The sequence below is a fragment of the Hakea prostrata genome, chromosome 2 (assembly GCF_041222555.1).
Source record: "Hakea prostrata isolate BN-2017 chromosome 2, UWA_Hpros_2, whole genome shotgun sequence".
Taxonomy (NCBI): Eukaryota; Viridiplantae; Streptophyta; class Magnoliopsida; order Proteales; family Proteaceae; genus Hakea; species Hakea prostrata.
This window is the reverse complement of record NC_142601.1, coordinates 24,437,426-24,461,980: the sequence shown is the minus strand read 5'-3', so window position 1 is coordinate 24,461,980 and position 24,555 is coordinate 24,437,426. Positions and strand designations below refer to the sequence as shown.

The 24,555-nt window shown below is 38.1% G+C and overlaps 1 protein-coding gene across 3 annotated transcripts; it reads left to right on the top strand.

Annotated features, from left to right (window-relative positions):
- Positions 1-8,270: 8,270 nt before the first annotated feature.
- On the top strand, positions 8,271-24,211 carry PYRD (Cytidine/deoxycytidylate deaminase family protein). Of its 3 annotated transcripts, none has more exons than XM_089144458.1 (6): positions 8,271-8,454; positions 8,532-8,595; positions 11,168-11,282; positions 21,289-22,169; positions 22,502-22,800; positions 23,298-24,211. In XM_089144458.1, the coding sequence occupies exons 4-6, from the start codon at positions 21,783-21,785 to the stop codon at positions 23,905-23,907; spliced, it is 1,296 nt and encodes a 431-aa protein (XP_089000584.1). In that variant the 5' UTR covers positions 8,271-8,454; positions 8,532-8,595; positions 11,168-11,282; positions 21,289-21,782; the 3' UTR covers positions 23,908-24,211. The 3 variants fall into 3 exon arrangements, with proteins under 3 accessions (XP_089000584.1, XP_089000585.1, XP_089000586.1); XM_089144459.1 differs by having other exon boundaries at positions 11,168-11,340; XM_089144460.1 differs by having other exon boundaries at positions 8,272-8,378.
- Positions 24,212-24,555: the final 344 nt, after the last annotated feature.

Genomic DNA, 24,555 nt, shown 5'->3' with positions numbered 1-24,555 from the left:
CATTGCAAACGGAATTGGGTCAAGGATTGACGTTAGGGTTATGGCTGGTTTCTTCAACACTATCCAATGGATTTTGCAATTCTTGCAGTGATGCACATACTCCAAAGCATCCTCTTGCACCTTCAGCCAATATATCCCGAGCCTTAGATTTTATGTGTTAGTGCCCAACCACCCATGTGAGCTCCGCATATACCTTTATGTACTTTTACCAATGCATTATTTGATCTTTGAGTCCTAAACATCTGAGCAGCGGTCCAGCATAAGATCTTCGGTATAGCCTACCATTTTGTATTGTGAACCTTGTCGCTTGAACACGAATGACTCTGGCTTCCTTTGGATCTTCAGGCAGTTTGTTGTCCCGAATGTATTCCACAATCAGGTCCATCCAGCATAGTTCGTCCTTATGTAAGATACTTCCTTTTCTTTGGTGCTTGGGAAACTTAATTCCTCATTGCATACCAAAGACTCAAGGGTTTTCTCCTTCACATTTGCTAGCCTTGAGAACTTGTCTGCCATAACATTTTCCTTCCATGGGATTTGACAGTCTTGGACTTCTTTGAATTCTTTTCTCAAGATTTGTATCATTACCTGATACTTTTGTAATCTAGGCTCCTTCGTCCCGAACTCTCCTTGCTCCTGATTAACGATGAGTTGAGAATCACTGTAAACAGTAATCTCTGGTATGGCCAAGGCTTTTGCTAACTGAAGGCTAGCTAAGAAAGCTTCATATTCGGCCTTATTGTTACTTGCTTCGAATGCAAATCTTAATGCATATCGGATGACAAAGCCCCCTGGACTATTTAATAATACACCTGCTCCTGCCCCTTGCTTCTTGCTCGAACCGTCAACATAAATATCCCACATGGTCGAGAGATTAGGTTCGATAGTTTCTTATGTGGGAGCTGTAGTTTCTACCATAAATCAGCTAAGCCTTGAGCCTTTATAATTGTTCGGGTTTTAAAATCTACCTAGAATTCTCCAAGTTCTACCGACCATGCCACCATTCTTTCTGACAGATATGGCTTATAAAGTACTTTTTTCAAGGGAAAAGTGGTTAATACCTCAATGGGTGCGCCTAGAAATAAAGCATCAATTTCCTTGCTGCCATCATCAGCACCAACGCTTGCTTCTCAATCTCTGAGTACCTTGTTTCAGCATCTAGAAGCACGTGGCTTACATAGTAGACTGGCCATTGCTTTCTATCCTTTTCTCAAACAAGAATAGAACTTACAGCTGAGGACAAAGTTGCCAAGTAAATTTGCAATGTCTCACCTTTTCTTGGTCGGGACAACAAAGGTGGTTTGCCAAGCATTACCTTCAAGCTCTCGAATGCTTTCTAACATTCTTCAGTCCATCGTGCCTCCATGCTTCCTTTCATATTTTTCAAAGCTTTGAAGAAAGGTAAACATTTTCTCCCGATTGTGCTATAAATCGGTTCAAAGCTGCTACTCTGCCTGTTAAGCATTGTACATCCCAAACAGTCTTTGGAGGTTCCATATCGATCAAAGCCTGTATTTTTACTGGATTTGCTTCAATCCCTCGTTGGGAAACCATAAACCCCAAGAACTTACCTAAGGACACCCTGAAGGCACACTTCTCAGGATTGAGCCTCATCTAGTATTTCCTTAAGACTAGGGGTGTCAACGGTTCTGGTTGGGCCGGTTTCGGGCTGGGCCGTTTTGGGCTGAAAAACACTCAGCCCAAGCACGGCCCATTAAGAAAATAACGGTTTTGGGCCGGTGCAGTTTGGGTTCAGGCTAACTAACGGTTTGGACTAATGGTTTAGAATTGGGTTTACTAACGGTTTGGGTTCGGGTTTACTAACAGTATGTTTTGAGTACCTTGTTGATGTGTGGAATTTATCAAGAGCATGTGAACACATATAAGCATTAAGTTCTCTCCAAATATCTTGTGTTGGATGTTCAAAACCAAGAACTTTTTCTCTACAAATAAGTAAAAATTATAGAACTAATATACAAAAGAAAACTGGCATCTTAATGAATTTTAGTGAGTTGTCTCTGCTTATTTCCCCTCCCCCTTCTTAACACTTGTAAAAATGAATCAAAATAAAACAATAAAAGATTTTCAAATGATAATACACTTGCTAAATATTTACTAAGCCCATCTTCCAAATTGCTTGATGTTTGCATATTCCAAAGCAAAACAATTAAAGAAAACAAATGGATACTTGGGGTGTGTTTTCTTGTATTTTACATTGAAATTTATTTTATTTTATTTATTTATAACGGGTTTAACAAGCTTTCAGGTTAAGGCTAGTCTTGGGCCAAACGGTTTGGGCTAGCGGGCCAAGCAAAGGCTGGCCCGCCCCGCCCAAACCCAGTGTAGGTTGAGGTTGTTTAGCCCAAACATAGCCCATTAAGCTTCATTTTGAGCCAATTTAGGCTATAACAGTCCAGTTCGGTTTGGTTTTAACGGTTCGGGTTAGGTTTTGACACCCTTACTTAAGACAGAAAACACTTCTATCAAATCTGCTATGTGTCAACGAATGCTAAAGCCTCTTTACAAGCATGTCATCTACATAAGCTTCCATATTCTTCCTGATCAGATTTTTGAAAATTTTATTCACTGCCCTTTGATAAGTTGCTCCCACGTTCTTTAACCCGAACGACATGACCCTTTAGTAAAAACTTTCACAATCGGTCATGAATGCAATAAACTTTTCATCTTCCACATTCATTAGGATCTGATTATATCCCGAATACGCATCCATGAAACTCAAAGTTTCATATCCGATTGTTGCATCGACCAAAATATCAATTCAGGGTAAAGGGTAGCAATCCTTCGAACATGCTTTGTTCAAGTCTATGTAATCATACACATCCACCATTTACCGTTCGACTTCTTGACCATCACAACGTTGGCTAACCAAGTTGGACACTCAATTGGTTGGATGAATCCTAAACTCTTCAACTTCTCCACCTCGCTTCTGATAGCCTCATGCTTCATACGACAAAAGCTCTGCAGATGATCCTATGTCCACCAATACCCTGTGTACCTCTCGACAGCTGATCTCGACCTTGATCACGATCGCGTTGTCATGGGGTGTACATACGCCTCTTTTTGCCCTCTTTCGTTCTCTTATTGAAAACAATGCCCTCCTCTACATTTGGTCTCTTTCTTTTTAGTGCTTCTCCCGAACTCACAAACTTAGTCTTTGCTTTCAATTTTCCGAGGGATTCAGGTTCTGGGCCCCCGAATATAGTGAGAATCATAGATCAACTGGGCCCTACAATCTCTTTCCCTTTTTTGGATTGGGGAGCTTCAGCCCGACGGTCTCTGCTTCTCGAGCGCTTCCTTTTCTTTTCACTGACCCTTCTATCCCGATCATTGCCTCGTCCTTTCACAAAGCTGGATAAGTGCCGTTGGGATATCAATCTTTCAGTACCTGCCTTCAAGTGTCTACACTCATTTGGGTAATGCCCATAATCTTTATGGAAATGACAATACTTTTCCATATTCCTTTCTCCAGGTTTAGCTATCATCTTTGATGGCCCTCTTAGGATATCTTGATCCTTGATCTGCATTAGGATTTTTTATCGTTGGGCATTCAGTGGTGTATACTTTGCATGATGGGGTGAGCATTGTCTCCATCCCGAACGTACTTTTCTCCCTCGATCATTGTTCTACACCTTCAAACCTTGGCCTTTTTTTGAAGCATTCTATTCTTTATTGGTTGTCTTCATCTCTCCTTGCTGAGCATCAAGGATCTCTATTACTTATGCTTGCTTTTGACATCTCTGTACAAGCTTGGGATATGTGGCTGGCATATCTTGTAACAACAATCCCAAAAGTTGCCTATTGGAGAGGCCTGTGAAGAGAGCTGTCTTGGCTACTTGTTCATCCAAGTTCTTGATCTCCATGGTAGCCTTGTTGAATCTTTACAAGTTGTCTCGAATAGATGCATTCCTTCCTTGCTTGACAGTGAATAACGTATCCTCAGTCTTCTTGGTATGAATCCCACTTTGGAACCGACCAATGAACTTTCGAGCTAGTTCATCAAAATCAACAATTCTTCCCAAAGGTAAATTCGAGAACCACTTCTATGCTGCCCCGTGAGTGAAGATTCGAACACTTTACATAAGATTTCATTAGAGTTACCTGCAACAACCATTATCTGTGTGAAATCCATCCCAAACCCTAGCTTGGACACCCTATCTGTTTTGAATGAAGAAGTAACTTAATGGTATTTGACCTTGAAGTGGGACCTAAAGTTTAGTGTGGATATGTTTAGAAGGTCCTAGGAAATCAGGTAAGACCTTTCCCTCTGTTGGTTGAAGGCCCAAGTGTTGGATTTGACCCTGGAGACCCTAAATTCAGCAGTTTGAAGGTGGAAGACCCTTTGTTCAATCCCCTTGGTTGATCCCATCGACCAAGGCATCGACCAAGGTAGCTCCGAAAGCTGAATTTGTTAATTTTGGAAGTTTTGGATTTGGGATCTCCTATATATTGAAACCTTGTTCTAAACCTAATTGTTTGACCTCTCAATTGTTGGTGAACATGAGAAAAACCCTAGAGCCTCCTCCTCAAGCCAAGGAAGATACCCAAGCATTCCTCCAAGTTTCTAATTTGATTCCTCTTCAACAAGGTTGGTATTCTACCTCTTTCATCTCTAATCTCTTCTTCTTATTGTTGTTTCTTATTATTGTGATTATAAGGAAGGCATTACACTGCTATAATGACCCAATCACTGATCTCCTTGTGTCTTAGAGTGAATTCCCATTCACTCTATGCATTCCTTGAAGCCATATGGTGAATTGGTGATCCTTTTCCAGTATCTATAGAATGAGCACTGTGAACTATCTGCTTCAAAAAGATAGTTTAGAAACATGTAAAAAATGAATTATTATTATAATATGTAATAATTCTCATTGATTTTGATTGAGTTTTGATAGCATGATCTATTCCTGCTGTAGTTTTCTATTCTAATCAGTTTTAGACTTGTTTCTTATTAGTTTCTATTGCTGATCTATTGTATTCTTTCCCTTTGAATGAATCTCCGTTCATTCTAGCCATTCTAGCCTTTCCTTGATGATCCATGGTTGAACCTATTATGAGTTTTGTTGAAATTCTATTCTATTGACCTCTCTAGATGATTTAATCTTTATAGATATTCTTAGTATGTTGTTGTGGAGTTTCTTTTCGAATTTCGGAGTAATCGGACTTCAAACGAAGAAGTTATGACCAAATTAGTGTATTCTGTCCGTATTGAATCTGCTTGGTCCATCCCATCAACCAAGGTGTTGCTAACAACAACTTTTCGCTATTTTGTCTCCTTTTCGACTCCTATCTTTTGGAATTACTTCTTATGATCTATACATGTTTACTCAAGCTTGTTTAGGTGATTTTGGATTTGTTCTCTGATCTCTCATTGAAGATTATAATTTCGGATTACGAGGTGAGTATTCCACTCACAATATGCCTATTTACATGCTTTGTTGTGATATGACATGAATGCGTGATCTAGCTACTGCTGTTTTGTTTTATTTACATCATGATACTTTTATAATTATAGTAGCATGTTTATTATGTGATTTATATATTGGAATTGACTATGAAATGATGTGAGTATGATTTAGACTATGATGTGATATGTGTGAAATCACGATATGATGTGAATGCCTAGGTTGTAGTTGTGGAATGGGGAATGCCCTTTTGACGTTTTTGTCTTTGGATACCAATGGAGGTGGTATGGGACGCTCTCCTATGGTGCCCCTTGACTCTTTCCCTGACTACTGGTTGACATACCTAGGGCATGTCTAGAAGTGTTTGGCTAGAAAACCCATGTCATATCTGATCCCATTGGAAGGGGAATTGAGACCAAGTGACCCGTGGCAGTTGTTTGTGAAATTAAAAGTAACCGCAAGCGCACGGTATAGTGTAGCTAACAGGTCGATCTCAAGGAGATATGCCACTTTAGAATTAACTTCTTAATGATAATGCAAGAGTGCAGTGATTCAAATTTGTTAATCACTTAATTAAACTAAATGAACGGTCCTAATCCATTCATCTAATGCAATCGAATTGAGATGAAAAATAAAGTAAACATAACCAACGCATAATTAATAAAGGAAAAAAATGCAAATAATAAATAAATAAAAATAGAAGGGAAGTGATCCGAGTGTCAGCTTTGGATCTAAAGAAGGGGAATATAATTATAATGACTTTAACTGTGGACCCTTTGCCGTAATTTACAGTCCACCGATCAAAGGAACGGATATTAGAGAAAAAGAAATTGTAGAAAAGAAATAATCAAAGCAATAAAAGGAAAGGGAAACCTTAACCAAAGAGAGGCACGATTGTAGGCATCTCTGATTAAGGACCAAAGGAAAAGGAGAACAATAAATAAATGCTGAAAGTAAATTGCAGAAAGTAAATAACAGAGTAATAAAAGGAAAACGAAACCTTAACCAAAGAGAGGCACAACTGTAGGCATCTCTGATCAAGGACCCAGGGGAGGGGAAAACAATAAATAAATGCTGAAAGTAAATTGCAAAAAGTAAATAACAGAGTAATAAAAGGAAAGGGAAACCTTAACCAAAGAGAGGCATGATTGTAGGAATCTCTGATCAAGGACCCAGGGGAGGGGAGAACAATAAATAAATGCTGAAAGTAAATCCTAAATTAAGAATATTGAGAGGTAGATAGAAGCGGGAATGGAGGGGGGAGAGAAGATTATTGAAGAAGGTTTCTTGACTTTTATTGTTAAATTACTTGAATACAATGATTTGTTCTTGCTTTTGATTATGTTATTGTGCTAAGTGGATATAATCCTTCCTAAATTTGATCTTCAGGGTTGTGGATCACACACTCGGGTATTCCAGATAGGGTACTAGCTGGGTGGATGTGACAATTTGTTGGTAGTAACTCATGTGGGCAATCGGATCCCTAGACCCATCAAATTGGAGAGAAGGTTGGAAGCCTAAAATTATGGAGGAACTTGTACCTAGCAATGGCATCCATAAATGGGGTTGAATAAATATCATCAATCCTTTTACCTCTTGTGAGTTGTCCCAATTTTTGATTGATGTTTGCCAGTTCTCAATTAGTGTGTTGCCCGAGTACCATCCATTCGAACGCTATCACGACTTGAACGTTGAGATGTTGCCGAATGTGTGCGTACTCCTCGTTCGAGCCTAGTAAGAGTTCCAGTTTGATTCCCTTGTGCACTATCTTGAACACCCTGTTCATCTCTTCAGGGCAATTCCCTAGATCTTCTCACTTCCGATCATTCTTCCTGAACTCCTTGTAGACCTTGGTTTCTTTCCTGCCTGAAGTTTTGGCCCTCGGTCTATTGCCTATTCCTCCGAGGAGAACACCCTCGAACTGGAGAATTTCTTATCTCAATCCTTCTTGGTCGTGGTTGGGCTTCTTCCTGATCATGGAGATTGGGGTGTCTTGGAGCTCTTAGGCGTCTGGCCACCGTTTGAAGCACTTGCTGCATTTCCAAAAATTGGATCTGCATTTGGTTCATCTGCTCCTAGATACTTAGTACCATTCGAACTTCGTCATTCAGGTTGTGCAGGTGATCTCCTTTGGCAACTTCTTCATCCTCATGGATTTCTCCTTCACAAACAAGATTTCCTTCAGGGGGTTTCTTCTTGGAGGAGGTTGAAGATTTTGATTCCTCAGAGTTGCAGATCTAGTATCCACCATGGCTTTTTAAAGCATTTCCCCGCAGACAACGCCAAATGATGCGTCTAGAATCTATTTTTTCTTTCAGATCCTTGAAGAATGACTTGCAAAATGGGGTTAGATGTGGCCCGATTGCACGGTCGGGTGGCCACCTACGAAGGTTAAGTCAGTAATGGAGTACCACCGAGCTCTGGTTAGTTGCAAAGCTTATATTGAAAATGATAATGGAGGGTAATGATTCTGTTACCTCAGTTGTGCGTGAACCTTTAGTTTATATAGGGTTTACCTAAAGTTCTCCATAGTTGGATTGATCCGTGCCTCTTTTTTGTAGCCACCCGATCTTAGGGTTTTACCCTTTTTTTAGAGGTAATGACAGTTACCTTTTCTAGCATGATACACACTCCATATTGGTGTGGGTTACCTTCTATGTCACGATCGTGTATTCCGAATTTTATGGGATCACATTTCTTTTAATTGTTAAGGTTCCTTAACCTTCACGTTACTTACCGATTTGAACTTTGGACCGGTCCCGACCAAGTTTCTTTATCCTATTATGGTTGGGCTCGTCTCCAACCGAAGTCCATGACCCGACCAAGGTTGGATTCGGTTCAGTGTTATTTCATCCTCATCAGGTTGGAATTCTTGAACTGAGATTGTGAGATTGGAAGTTTGAAGACATCTCATTGTCTATTGTTTTTACTCTGCATTTCTGCAGCTCTGTAAAGGTATTTCGTTGTGTGCAAAACATTTTCTTTATGTTTTTCCGTTAGGTCCCGCCTCTGCAAATCCGACCATTTGACGGTGAGGTTTCTACACTCGATCATCCTTTTGCTTAAAATCCTCTTCTACTCATCGACTTTCTTCACTGTACATACCAGAACTTGACATCGTCGTTCGTCAAGAAGATGTACTAAACCACTTTTTCAACCTGACTCCAAACAAGTAAGTACGGCAAACCCAACTTCTCTCGACTGGTGTTGTAATTTCTCCTTGATTTCTTCCATATCTGGTTTTCTACTTCATCAAATTGCTCCGAAACCGTCAAGGCTTTGCCCTAAAATACTCGACTATCGGGTATCAGTTGGGAACTTTTGATGTCTTTATTAAGAAGATGTTATATGGATGCTTTTCATTGTACTGTCCATTCACTAAGATTTTGGTGTTCATTTCATTGCTTAGCATTATTTCTTGCGAGACGATCGCCCTTTCTGCTTTTCCATTCTATCTCATATTTGGTCCATCGTCTCAAGCAGAGCCCTCGATATAGCTTGGTCTTGCATATAAGAGCAATTTGGATACTGCACATGGTCAAGGTTTGGAGTGCCTCGCATTAAGTTAGATGGGTTGGTATAGATTTGAATGAGCTTTTCTAAACTACATTGTTTCACCAGTGTTGGAGCTGTGAAAAGTCCTGCTCAATAGAGCTTGAAGGCTTGAAAAACAACATGCATAAGATTTGAACTATTCGTTCGGGAAGGGAAAGAGATAGGTTAATCCGACAAAAATAGAAGAAACAACAACATATCTTGATTCTCAGGGATAAAAAAATCTCGTAGAATACAATAAATGTCACAAAAATTTGTTCCAAGTATCAAGTAGTTGCAGTTCATGAAACAATGTGCATATGATAGAAATAAATTAGAAAGTTTAATTACATTATTCTATTTTTCTTTCCACTGGTTCCACCTAAGACACTTGATGATGATTTGAGCTCGTGCCATCTTATTGAGCGCCCTCAAGTACAGGAATTAGTTCATATGTTTTCCTTAAATGAACCACATGTAATTGAAAGATCAGTTTTTAAATTCTTACTGTTTGAATCTCCTTGGATTAGGCTTTTCCTTTGTGCACAAGTAGGAGTAGAGAAATGGCTGTTTATGCCAATCCATAATCAACCGTGCTCATTTTGGATTGTAAACCCTTCATCTTATCAAGGCAAGGGATTTGAATGATCTATCTCATAAATACATGAGTAATATGAAGTTGATTGTATTTTTCAATTTCTAATGTTGATATGTGTTGCTTATTATGTGAGCCCTTTATTAAAGCAAGAGAGTAGGTTTGTTGTGAAATGAGATAGATTTTCAAGAAAATATAATGGGAGTTTTGAAGCTTTGTCTTTTTGTGGGTTTTAAGAGAAATAGGTTATTTGGGTTCATACATACAAGTAAAGCTATCCTTTGATTTAAAACTCTCTTTCCAAAGTTGGGAATATCACAGATTCACAATTGATGGTGAATTTTGGGACTATGCGCATAATAGGGTAAGGAGTGAAAAGAAGAAGAAGAAGAAAAAAAACCTGGAGTTCCTCCTCATGGGGAAGGAAATCACATTCACATAAGCTCATGCTGCTGAGAAAGTCATTGAGCTGGCAAGTGAATTCTTTCATCTGTTAGAGTACATGTAATTACAACTTGTCTATAGCTTTGTTCAGGTATTAATTCGAAAGCAGTTGCATTGCAATAGAGAGGAAATCTATTGTGGTCATCTAGGAGTGTTTTTTTTTCTTCCCCCTTTGTGTTGGAAATTTGTTGTGGTCATCTTGGTGTTTGATAATCTGGCTTTTTTTTTTTTTTTTTTTTTTTTTTTTTTTTTTTTAATTATTTAAAAAGTTTTGGATTTCTAAGTTTCTTCTACTTATCATGCTGGTGATGGAGTTTTCTTTTGGTATTGGAAACAAGTGAGCATAGGGCATTGCTTAATTCTGTTTGTAATTTGTATTTAATTTTTGGGTTTTTTTGTTAGAGTTTGACATCAGCAGGACTTTTTTGAAGTCAAGTTTTTAATGGCTTTCATATTATTTTCTTAAGTTTACCTATAGCATATTAATTCTTAGATTGGAATTGAGATTTGAGTTTTGGATAGATTTCAGGAGGCTGTAGAACAACCTGGTTCGCAAGGAGTGTTTCTCCACTTCTCATTTTTTAAAGAAACATTAGTAGCCAAAGGAATATGAAGAGTTTCTCCCGAAAACTAAGAAATGTTAATTGAGGAAGAAGAAACTGCATTAAAAACGTTTAATCAATCATGCGTCTAAAATGACTAACTTATTCCAAATTCCATTGCATGTTTTGGAAATTTTTTTTCTTTTCAAAAATAATAAAAGCTTCATTAATTAAGAAGATCATGATGACTCGTCTCCGTCTAACCAAACACATCTGAAAGGTCTTGCTTTTCCATTTACCTGTGACCTGTGAGCGGTGATCTGAAGGTTTCCTTCGACAAAAAGTTAGGCTTGCCTGTTCGACTCATCTCTCTCTCCCCCCCCTCCCCCGTTCTCTCAATAATGGCTTCAGCAATGGCCGAAGACAACCAGCTTTGGAGATGACCAGTTCTCGTCTATGTCTATTGACGATATTGTTAGGGCTTCTCGGCTTCTCGATAACGAAATCCGGATCCTCAAGGCAAATGATTTCAGATAGATCGATAGCATTTTTTGATTTCTTTGTCTTCTTGGTTACGCAAAAGCAAAAATATTGATAGGGGTTTTCTTTCTTGTCCTTTGTTATTTCAGGAAGAGTTGCAGAGGACGAATCTTGAACTGGATTCCTTTAAGGATAAGATAAAGGAGAACCAGGAGGATCAAGCTCAACAAACAACTTTCTTATCTGGTTGGCAACATAGTTGAGGTGATTTATCTTTTCTTTTTGAGTTGAAAGCTATACGGTTGCAACTATAAGTCTCAAGGTACAAATTTAGATTTTCTCTAATTTTCGGTATATGGATTTCATCTGACAAGTCTTTCTGTATTGGTAGCGCTTATTTTTCTTTGTAGCCCCTGTGTAGGGCCAGTTGCATACAATGCAATTTTGTTGTTGTTTCAATATTAGTCTCACTAGGGCTTTATGTGGGCCGTTGGAGGCAGCCATGTCTGGAGTTGTTGCTTATTTGTTAGTTTTCTGCTCGGTGGTTATGTAAGAATGTTGGCCCTTCTATTACAAACACAATTCCCATTGGATAACATCTATTAATTGTTTTTAAAGGTTGGGCGGTGGTAAGAAAATGTGTGAAGCTTCTTTTGATCATTGAAGTATAACAAATTCTATGTAAACTTTTCTGTGAAATTTTCATTAGGACATAAAGGTGATGCTAGTGGTATTTCTTGCTGGTAGTCATATAGTTATGTATTTAGCGAAGCAGGGTTTGCTGGTTTCGATTGGATATGTAAGCACTAAGGGTGGGTTTTGGCTAGATGTTCTCCACTAGATTTTTTTCCTTTATTCTTAGGATTGAACACTGAGAGCATGCATTGTAAATCAATTTTTGAAACACTAAAACATTTAGGTATTCCTCTTGTTCATGGTTGGAATTATTTTTAGTCATAGGTTCACTACTCATGAATGAAAGACAAAGATAAATGATAAATTAGTTGAGGGGAATCTGAAAGGACAAGTTTTTTAAAAAAATGCTCCCATGAAAACCAGGGTCTGTCTTTTATGCATTTTATATGGTGATTGAAGCATAGGATCAAGGACATCTGAACATGTGATCCAAGGTGAGAAGAATTAGACCTCATATACACTTTCTTGGGGGTGGTTTTTAGGACAGGATTAGAAGCTTTGTATTGTGTGGATAAGTCTTCCTTTTTGCCTGAAATCGACTGTGTAAAGTTCGGGCCTTAAGAAAGGGAGGTTTAGGGATGACCCAATAGTTTTCTGAACTTACCAAGTGAAGCAACACACGGAACACAGTTAATATTTTTTGAATTCTCTTTCTTCTTTCCTTTTCCGGTGTAGTTCTTGGAGTTGGTGTGGGGAAAGGAGTTACCTTCCCCACCCAATTTCCCACTGCATAAGCGGTACCTGGATCATGAGCCAGAGCATTTAATGTATCATGACTCTAGAAGTTTGATCACCCTGTGAATGGTGGGAGATGCGGCTGGAGCATGCTCATGGCTCACTCTTATGCTGGCCTCTTAATATTAGTGGGAATGATGACTTGCATGAAACTTTCTTGGATGTTTCCTCAGGATATGAGGACATGGCTGCTTAATCAAATAGGCTATCTAGAGTGATAGGAATGAACAGTTGATACACGAGGACAATGAAAAGCTGAAATCGAAAGGATCAAACTCAAGACCTGTGTGTTTAATTATTAGAGGTATAAGGAGGTTAATTTTGTTTATTTTTGGATGATTAAAGAATTCATTGTCAAAAGGAAAGAAAGGAGAGTGGGCCAAAGCCCTACCAAAGCCAAGAAACCAACAAGATGAAAAACTAAGGAGGTACCTGATTCAGCTATTATTTTCCAATACCTTTTCCATTGCATCCAGTAAACTTCATTCTGGTTTCAATTAGATAGTTCCTAGCTAAAATTACTACACTCTTCTCCTGTTAGGATTCATCCATCTGAGTGATTCTAATCCCAAATTGGTTTTTATTATCTTCTTAATTTAGTTTCTGGTTTTCTTTTAAAATGTGAAGTGTGTGCTGAGATGCTTATATGATTACATTTTTTCGGCTTCTTCGTTATCTATCTAAAGATTAGAGGTTAGTCTAATTTTTGGTTTATCTAGGAATCCACTTAAATCTGTAATAATAATTGAGATTGTTGTTTTGTTTTGGTCAATGATTTGGTTACAAGTAATATAATTAAGTTTCTTCTTCTATGATTGAATGATTATTTTCTTTTCTTGCTTATACGATTTTCTCTCACCTTCATTTGATATTTGAATTGCTTTTGGGGCTGGTCTGAGGTGGGATCTCAGGGAACTCCATCTATCACTGTCCATGCCCATAGCTTCAAAAAAATTTGAAGATGTTGTTGAGAATCCTATTGAGACAATAGTCAGCAACCTGCAAGAGTTTATGAAAAATAGAAATGCCTGCAGGAATTATAATAGGAAGCTGCACCATTCTTGAGACAGCTGGTGTTGGTGCTCTGTTCATGCTCTATTGAACCATGGAAATGACATCCCCAAGTCGTTTGCGGGTTCTTATCGCAATGAATAAGCATCTGGGTCACAGCTTCAGTTCTGCAATTCTTCGTCTTTTTCTTTCTTTCTTTCTTTCTTGGTGACTAGGCTAAAATAGTTCTGCTTATGTTTTTTCTTTAGTTCCCTTTGGAGGGTATGACAAATTTTCGCTCATGGCTGAGCTAAGGTCTGGTGAGTTGACTTGTTCTTAATAATTAAATACCCATTTGTGTAGAATTCATTTAGTTAGATCCAAATGGACGTGGGAAAGTACAGCTGGTTCAGTTTCTTCATCAGTAACAGAGCGACTCTAAAGAAGTAGTTGAATTGTGGGGTGACAAATATTTGCTGTTGGTATTTGGATCTTAGCTGGGTATAGTTATCTTCCTTCAACAGTAATTCGGTAGTGCGTTACCCCCCCAAAAAATTAATTCGGTAGTTAATTGATTGCTGGTTTCTATGCAACCTATGCTTCCTAATTAAAAAAGTTATACCTTCTAATTTCAAGACCTGTGCATATCTTTACATCAAGTGAATAGAGTTGATTGATATTTGGAGGGCTTTACAAACCCACAAGGTTCTCCACTTGATGGGAGTCTTATTTAAGGCATCTCTTGCACTATAGATGAAAAAAAGAAAGAAATTAAAGATCGGTTACCATTAGAAAAATTTTCTCAGCATTTTTCTATCTAATCATACTACTAATCAATCATCTCTTTCAATTTCATCTCTTCGTGTCTCCATTCTTTTCATATAGCTAATCAGTCTTTGTTCCCCTCCTTTTTTATTGATTCGTTTCGTTTGTGCATTTTTTCAATAATAATTGTTCAGCAACATTCTCGCCTAATCTTCATGATGATGTGGAGTTTGTGAGGATAAGCACAACCGTCTACACCAATGAATTTCACTACAAAGTAGAAGGTCCAAAATAATTTGAGGCCATCCTAGATATCCCAACTTTAGCTGTTGTTAACAGGTTCACTTATGCATAGGCCATTCAACTTCCATGGCCAATACATGGTGATTGGTAAAAATACCTCGTGCTTTTGCGCATGACACTTTTACTTATATATATATATATATATATATATATATATAATTTACTAATCAAGTTGAATCCACTTATGGGGTAATCAAATAGTTTTTCAAGTGATTCATGTTGAATTAGGGTAATCAAATAGTTTTTTCAGACAGATTCACTTGTCAGAATCAGGGTAACCAAATAGTTTTTCAGACAGATTCACTTGTTAGAATTAGCAGAACCAAATAAATTTTTTTATCACGAATATGATTCTACAGAACCTAATTCCACATAATCATGATTCTCCGAAAACATGATTCTAATGTTGACTCCACAGATTTGCGGATCCAAACACAACCTAAGCAACTCTCTAGGCTTCGAGAATAAAGGAAAGAGGAGACCAAAAGATTGTTCAATAAAGCCTTGTGCTAATCTCAAATTTTAAATGTAATCGAGCAAGCGAGTTTCAGAAAGAGGAGGCAGAGAGTTACCGTTGGGTTTCTTATTCGGTAATTGTAGGTGAAGTAAGAAACTAAAATCATGGTTAAGAGGTTTTTTGTAATAAATTTATTTATTTTAACCAAACAATGGTTTATTTTGGGAAAAATATCCTCTGTGCACATATATGCCAAATAACTGGCTGGGAAAGCAATGAAACGACAAGGCTATTTTGGACTTTTCAAATTTGAAATCAAGCTTTAAATCTTAGCTTGTTATTTGGTATAAAAGTGTTTTGTTGTGCACAATAGAAGATTTCCCCCCCTTTTTTTGGGGCAAGGGTTGAACCCCCAACCTCTCCACAGAGAAGCAAGGTTCTAAACCATTCTACTAACCCTCCATTGGCAAGAGTTATATGTATAGAGGATGATAATATTACATATGCCGTCCGCAAGGGTTAGAATCGGATAGAATTGGTTTGATTAAATCTTTTGATTGATTGTCGGATTAGAATATTATACCTGTCGGCAATCTAACGGTAAACTGGGGCCAACTTGAGCCTGTCAGAACAGGAGGTAGCTGATAAAAATCTGACCTGAGCCGCTGTCGTAGGCAATTCCTTATTTTCCATCTCTGGTGACCCAGTCCGTCTTATCCGTCACAGTTGCAGTGGTTCATCTCTTCTCAATCTTCTCTGTCTCGGTGTCTTTTGATGGTTGGATTGTTAGAGCAGTTAACTGAAGGTCAGTTCAATATATCTCATAATTTCAATGGATTATTCAAGATTGTCGCTGTTTTCAGTTTCACAATGAAGCAAATTTGAAAGTGAAGCTTTCTGTGATACTAGTATGTTGCTGAGTTATTTGAAAATGGAGGAATGATGAACCTTTTCTCGAAAATTTCCTGTCACCTGTGCAGCCAATGGGAAACACCCAAATGTTCCCAGTGTTTAACATTTAATCCTACTCGAAGGGACTGTAACTTGCAAAACTATTAGACTCTTGCATTTCATTTGTATAGTTACAGGACATGTAAAGAGAAGTTGTATAGTTCAGCCATTAGCAACCGCTCAATTTACAAGAATCCTTGATTTACTCACAGGCTGCAAAAGCATCTCATTGTTCACACAGATTGTACCAGAAATTAGCAATCCCAATCCAAGTACAGGGAAAATCTTTGCATTACAAATCAGCCATTAGGTAGAAGATTTCCATCAATAGGGTGACCCAAGTTTTAAGAAATGAATAATGTCAGGACCTGGCCAGGTACGTAAACTTTCCATCATATTTGACGGAGTCAAATGGACTACCTCAAGCAAAAATTGTAGAGCCCTGTCAATTGTGAGAGAGATTTCGATTTCATATTTTAAAATTTTGTTTGCATTGTCCAAACTGTCATATGCATACCTGTTAGGAAACGGCATGTATTGTGAGTTCCGTGGGTTATATGATGAATGCTGTAGGTTTCTTTTTGATTAAAAAAAATTGTGTATGTGCTGCTATTTTGTTTATTAAGTTTTGAATGTCTGTTATATAGGTCCATATAATTGCTAATAGAGTGACTGTACTACACACATATTAAACACCTAGGTGTCATTCCTCTATGTACCTTATTGTGCCGGAATTTTGGAAAGTATTATAATCGTCTAGCAATTTAATTGACGTACATATCCGTACCCGTATTATTGCCGTTCCTAAACTTAGTAATTAAGGTTCCTTCCAGCAGCATTTTAATGTGGAAAAAAGCAGGCTGGCAGGAGCTCAAATTGCTTGAAGGGTGGCTTGAGAGAGCTTGAGTGCTCGATCAGTTGTGACTTGTGACCATCCAGTGCCATCATGTTATGTTCATCTGGGTCTGCAGGTTCGAGGGCTTCGTGAATCTTGAGTTCATGACCTTCGTCCTCAGTCTAGTCGCTGACTCCAATTGGGACTTGTGGTAAGTCTTTATTTCTCTGTTAAAAATTTTAAAAAGCGTCTTCCTCTATATCACTTTCTTTATTTATGAGTAAGCGTAGGTGATATAGCCTCAATTGAATGAGGGCCAACCTTCCAAGATTTGTTGGGCAAAGCTCAAGTCTAGGCAAATTTGATCATGGCCTTTAGAGAGGTCTTTGATAAGTGATCGCTCAGGGGTTGAATGCGATGCCATTGAATTCTCTAGTTAGGGTTGTGGAGCTGTAATCGGTTGGTTTGAAATAGTCTTGGATTGATTTATAGGGATATCTCAAGAATGGTGGTTAGGGAGACTTGAGATAAATTAATAGGGTGGGTAACCTAAAGTTACTGGAAGGGGATGAAACTTTGATCCAGTGTAGATCTAGGTTTCGGCTGGGTGTTTTGGGCTGTAACTGGGATCAAATGTGAGGGCTGTAATGGTGGTATGGTGGATGAAGTTTGAAAGGGTTGTATCGGTGGTTGTGGAGTTATGTGAATTATTGATGTGAGGTGGAGGCGATGCTCGAACCAGGGATGGGGGATTTCAAGTAGAAACTCTTAAGGGAAAGAGGAGGGGTGATGAGGTAAGCTGCCAGAATACTTGGATAGGTGCCTTCTAGATGCTTGGTTCAAGTGGAGATGGGGTGTCAAAGGTAGTACTTTCAGCCACAGCAAAGATCTAGGTTTTCTTTACCTTAGAACTCTTAGTAGTTTATTCTATCTTGGACATTCACTGACCAAAATCGAACAAAACCAGGTTTGCAACGGTAAAACACAAGAGTATACTTGAAGAGAGAAGCTTTATTAAGCATCTAAAATTTAGGTGCCTTCCCCCGCTGAGTGGAGGGACTCTTATTTAGACTTAACATGCTGGAGTCCTAACCCGCTTTGGACTTCCTGCTGGACTCTTAACTGAAGAATCAAAATATCTATCCTATCTAGGAATTAGAAATACTATTAGCTCTTTATAGACTTGTACCTGGACTTAGTCCATGGGCCACTTTATGACTCAAATATAAGATAAAAGGAGTTATTTTTGTGCCCGGGACATAGTTACAATTCTGCCACTGCCTATTGAAGTAAGCTAGAAACTGAAATTAAACAGCAATTATGATGCTGCGCAACAGCCATAGGTGCTGGATAGCAACCCTGGGGCTTTTTTCCCTTCCACTTGATCATGAAGGGCTCAGATCTTGCAAACCAAAAATAAATAAAAATCCTTTGCAGACTCTCCCGTTCATCAATTTTCACCACTTCATTATCCATCATACTGTAACTTAAGTGATGTAGCATTTTGTCTGTCCTTGTTTACTTATCTTAAAAGCTTTTGATTCCATAGGTTGATATCCGTAACTCTAACATGGTTTTAATCCCTGCTTTCATATTATCCACAAAAGCAATGTCTTTCGGCGAAAAAAATACACTTAGGGACCCCATCTTGAATGTCTTGGGTTGGTGGGTCATCCATGACAAACACAAACAAATAAGGGCTTAAAGTGGATCCTTGATGTAAACCAAGAGTCTGTTTGGTAATGGGCCAAGGAACAATTTTTGGCATTCTTTCATTCTCAAAACGCTGAAGAAAGCCAGAAAGCGTTTGGTAAAATGGGTCGTTCTTTCGTTTTAGGAAATGAACTGGTCCAATTTTCGTGTATGAGAAGGTTTCTTACAAAACAATTTTGACTTGTTTTGTCGTTCTCAAAAACAAAAGTACGTCAAAATTACATCAAAGGGGGACACAAAACCCAAACTTCATTCACATGCAACTTCTAAATCCTTCATGTCTACTTGAGGTTTTTTTTTTTTTTTTTTTGAAAAAAAGGAAAAAGAAAGTCTCCAATCATCTCAAGTGTTCTCAGCACAAATTTTACCAAATGGTCAAAATTGTGCTCAGAACACTGTTCTTTGATAAAAACGCTAGAAAACGATTCTCACAAAGACCGTCGTTCTCAGAAAAGACCGTAACCAAATGTACACCAATTGTATTTGGGCACTTCACTTATTTAGTATTTGCTAGATTAACTCTCTAGTGACAACCATGATCATATGGCTGGAAGGTTCAAATAGAACTGGAGTTAGACTCCACTAAATCTCAGGTCTGGGAACTATGAAGCTGGTGGGCAGATATCCTTAGTTGGCTAAGCAAGGACTCCACATAGGAGTTTCTCAGGCAGGCGTCAAACCACGTCTGGGACCTTCTCCTTCCCCCTCTTTCTATTTTGCCTCTATATTTTCATTTTGGTAGCCATTAAACCTACAACTGAGCAGGCTTGATCCACCTTTCTTCCCCAAACTTCAAATCCTAATAAGTTAGGTCCAGCCCTTAGGATCCTGTCTCGTAATTAAACCCACCCTAGTATGATTCTTCCCATTCCCTTAAAGGTTTAGCTTCATCCAAGCCTTGCAGCACCATTGGCCTTGAACCCCTAGGATCACTCAACCAACCCCTATAAAAAGTCAAACTTACCCAAATTACTCCTTATGTTTAATCAGCCCTAGGTTCCACCACACTTTTAATATCACAACCCAAATACCGCCTACAAGTCCCTAAACATTCACCTACAGCCTTACTGCCCATGCCTGAAATTTCCATAAGCTGGTCCTGTCTTAAGGTCCTGGGTGTTTGCTGCCTTGCTTGGATTGCCATTTCGAAGCTGCATTAGAGTGCTTGAAACAGATTATAGCTTTTCTTGTCAACTTATGCTGACAAAATCTGTTTTTATTCTTACTATATTTAAATTCCATGCAGATTATTCTTGTAGAGAGTTTAATCTAGAAACTCTAAGCAGATTAGCTTGTATATAATGGTGCTGGGGCCAAACCTCATGCGTTGGGTTGTTACTTCTTCACTATGTATCTTTGTTAGCTGGGGTCTCATGTACATTTGGAGTGTAATTTGTTGACATTCATGGCATGCCTCATAAGACATAGATTTATAAGGAAAATCATGGGGAATTTGAAGCAGCCTAATCAGATGAGGGGCTTCCATTGATTTGAGAGATCTGTGGAAGATAGGCTGTCAATGTATATAGGTCCATCAAAATACTCTTAAGCAAACATTCCATGGATGTCTTCGAAGAAGTTCTAGTTGATCATAAGTTATGAAGTTTTGTAGGTATCTTGTCCATGATGCTTGTTTGGAGTGTGTTTCCCTTCCCTCCTGCACGACAAATTTGAGATAGTAGTTTCAGTGGCATTTTACTTTGCTTTTAGTTTTGTGTAATCTGGGTTCCAGTGTTGATGTTGTATTATCTTTGTCAAGCACTCCTAGGAAATACTAAGCAGTCGGGGGCACCCGTTGAAGATAGATTTGCCCGTGCTACGGCCGGGGTGCCTTAATTAGCTAAACCTCTTCCATCATTTGGTGTGTGAGTTTGCTATTCCCATCCAAAGAAGCTTTACAAAGTCCTTTGAGAGTTCTTTTTTCGTTTCTTTTATTATTTTTTTTTTCTTTGCTGCCCGGAGGGGGGGTGTTTTTGTCGACACCCTTTCACTTTTCATCTTATTAGCTTCATGACAACTGCATATTATGTTTATCACTACAATTTACATAATATGATTTATATCCTCCAGTTATGTTATCGAAAATTTGAACTGTAAATGTAGTTTGTTACCATAATATAATAGGTACACATTAAAGGGGAAGGGAGATTATGCTCTCTTCCTCCCCATTCTCGTTTCTGTCGAGGATTTACTTATTTGCAGTAATTGCTATAACAATGTTGTGAAGTCCTAGATGTTTGGATTAATATTTCAATAGTAAGATAAATGCCGTACTTACACAGGCATTAGACAGTGTTGTTATGTTTTAATTTAACAATTTGAAAAGTAAAAAAGGAATATTACTACCGTATCTCAAATGTTGAAATGATATGGAAAAGGATAGAGAGAAAACTGTTGAAATGATATAGAACCCTTTGATTTTATATGCTATAGAACGCTTCTTTTAAATGTGTTATATGTAGGAATTAGAATACCTATTCGGCCAATTTTATTCACATAGGCTCATAGAGTCTTCCACAAGAAATCCTTCATATAATCCATGAGTCATGTGAATTGTTACCTGCCTTTGTTTTATGATTAGTGTAACAGCTTGTTAATTCATTTAACTTGCTGTCTTGGTTTATGGTATTTGAAATAAAGAATGAATTGATAAGATGTTGGGGTTTCAGATTTAAAAACAAGATGCTTTTGCTTTCTTAGATTTTGTCTACACTTCGTGTATTCATGTGAGGCTTCCCTCCCTTTTTAGCATATTAAATATTTGCCTAATCTTATATTAAAAAGTTGAAATTTCTCTTACACTTCTTTTACAATTTTTTTGGCAGATTATTGGACAAACTGATTGGCAGCAATGGTTTTTGGACTCATTCCATTGTTTGTTCTCACCAGTCGCCCTGCTCTGTGCTTCTGGCACTAAGATTCTACTTCATGTGTCTTTGTGTTCCCAAATGTCCATCAATTCGAGTTCCTAGTCTTTTTTCCCCCCTCTTGGTAAACGCATGATCCTAGTCTTCTTATCAAGGAAAATGCGAGACACTGTCATATCATCTCGTGTTTCTCCATCTTCCTTCCTGAATAATAGCACCATTTGAGAAACATCCTATTGCATAATTTTTGTTTTTTGGGTGAAAAGAATATACATATAATATCTAATCCCAAGATTATTCCTCCTGTCCAAAAAATTATTATAAAACTTGATTTTTTGAGTTTAATGAACTTGAGGCCTTAGTTATTCCTGAGTTGGATATCAATCACAATTGTATTTAGTGTTCTCATATTTTCTTGTCTCGTTTGATCTCTTGTCTTTGAATCTCAAGAGATGCAACTTCAAACACTTGCTCCACCAAAACATAATCCTAATGTTCCTAGTCTTGCACTTTGTTCTTCTCGTATCATTAGATTCCAGCCCATAGGCCAATTTGGTAAAGGTCTCTCCAACTCAAATTTCATCAGTGAGGTTTGTAGGGTAAGGAAAAGGGTTGCTGAATCTTTAACAAGTTGGAGGATGCATGACAGTTTAGTTGGTATCAGATGTGAGGGTTTCAAAGAAAATAATGATAGTTTTTATATGAAGAGGTGTGTGGATCTTGCAAGGAAGGCAATTGGGTACACAAGCCCAAACCCCATGGTTGGATGTGTTATTGTCAAGGATGGAAATATTGTTGGTGAAGGGTTTCACCCAAAAGCAGGGCAACCTCATGCTGAGGTAACAATTTTTTGTCTTTTTTTCTTTTTAATTTTTCAATTTACTTGTACAATATTAACTATGTTGTCATGTTTTGAGTTTCTTGACCTTGATTTGCTCTTATGTATATTGGATTATATCTGTTCTTATCCTTTTCCTATGTGCTCATTTGAAAATTCATGTTTAATTATGCTTTTATTTTCAGTTTTTGTTGTTCTTACTCTTGCTCATTTTCTCTGAAAAAGAAATTTTCATTTTGGTGTATTTTTTAGGTATAAAATGAAAAGAGGAATTTTATTATTGATTTCCACCACTACTGGTGGAGTATTTGAGGTGATCTCTTAAATGTGTAGGTATTTGCCTTGGAGGATGCTGGGGATTTGGCTGAAAATGCAACAGCTTATGTGAGCCTAGAACCTTGTAACCATTATGGGAGAACTCCACCCTGCACTGAAGCATTAATTCGGGCCAAGGTGAAAGAGGTGGTGATTGGAATGGTGGACCCAAATCCAATTGTTGCTTCAAAAGGTGTAGAGAAGTTAAGAGACTCGGGAATTAATGTGAGGTCAGGTGTTGAGGAAGAATTATGTTGGAGCCTTAATGAGGCATATATCCATCGAATGCTTACAGGGAAGCCCTTAACCACACTGAGGTAGGCTAAGCAGATGACTACTGTTTGTTTTAAAAGAAACCAAACTCTCCAAGCATGTACCCAAAAATATGTCTTAATTATGTGTTGTTCTACCAAAAAAAATATATTTTAAAAATTGTGCAGTTGTATCATATAGAAGTGTAGCCTAATTAAATGTCAAATAATTTGTCTTTGTATTCCCACTTTGGCTTCTAAATCTTGGCTTGTCTATGTTGAATACCATTTCATAGTATTGAGTAACAGAAAACTTTGCTGGCTAAGATTCAGTGATAAAGGATTTACTTTATTATCACAAGCTTGACCTTCTTCCCCTTGAGATCTAGATAGAAGAGATTGTTGATACTACAATACACCTGTAGCAAAATCTCTGTACTTTAGCTTTGTTTTCTGTAAACTTTGATTATAGAAAGTTTTAGGCTTTAACAAGTAAATTTCTTAAGAAGCTCCTTATAAATATGAATTATTATGTTCTTACCCCCTTTTTCTTTGACTTGCAGATACTCTGTTTCGGTCAATGGCTGCATCCTGAATCAGGTAGGACATGGGGCCACTGAAGCCGGTGGGTACTATTCAAAATTGCTTCAGGAATATGATGCAGTTATGCTTTCTAGTGCCTCATCTTATCTCTCCTTCCCTATGTCTAAAGAACCTAGTGCCAATCAACCCCTACAAATTATCATAGCTAAGTATCCAGAATCATTATTACAGTTGCCTATTCTCACTACAAAGGCCACTTCCCGGGTGGTGATTCTTACCACAGAAAGCACAGCTACTGGCCTAGAAATGGCTCGACAAGGAATTGAAATTGTGGCTTTTGATCAGATAAATCTAAATACAGTTCTGGATTATTGTGCGAAGCAGGGGTTGTGTAGTGTTTTGATAGACTTGCTCGGGGATTGCACTGATGATCTTCGAGAGCTGCTTGAAGAAGGTCTTGACCAAGGGTTGTTACAGAAAGTGGTGATGGAAGTGGTACCACTCTGGAATCAGGGTGAAGGAAGTTCAGTGCTGGCATTAAAGAACCTGAATCAGAGATCTCATGGTTTAAGGAACTTAAAATCAAGGACTATAGGGGAGATTGTTTTGGTTGATGGTTATTTTTCGTAAGAGATGGATGAAATCATGCAACGTAGGATGCAGAAATTTCATGATGAGTTCACACTCTCTCTTGTATTTATTTTTATAATACATTTTTTGAGGGTTCTTTTCAGCTCTTGACATATTTGCTATTCACTATGATTTGAATATTTTTCTGTATGCTCAGATTTGGATGCCATTGACTTTGAGCTCTTGATTCAACCAAAAACATTCCCCATTGAAAATTTCCAAGCAGCCGTTTGAGGTTGTAGTTATTTGTATTGCAGAGAATGCAAATAAAATCGAGTCCACCTTCACCATCCAATTTCATTGCATCTAAGTTTCAACTTAAGGGAGTGGATCGGTCGGATGGTTTCCATGAATATTTTGGAGTCACTGCTGTTCTCCTCTAGGGTTGGGGTGTGTTAACCAAAAGAACTCCATTGCCATAACTGTTGCTTGAAAGATGACCTCCTGCAGTAATTTGCCTTTACTTGGAATCCTAACAAAGTATTTTGATGGGATTTTCTTCCCGTGAGGGTGGCGGATCATGCTATCTCACATTTCTCTACCACATATTTAAGACGAGATTCGATTTAGGTCTACCTCATCATTACTCAGAGGTAGATTGTCTCCTAAATGTATAGTGGAGGGATGTGCGGGGGAGCATACTTCTCT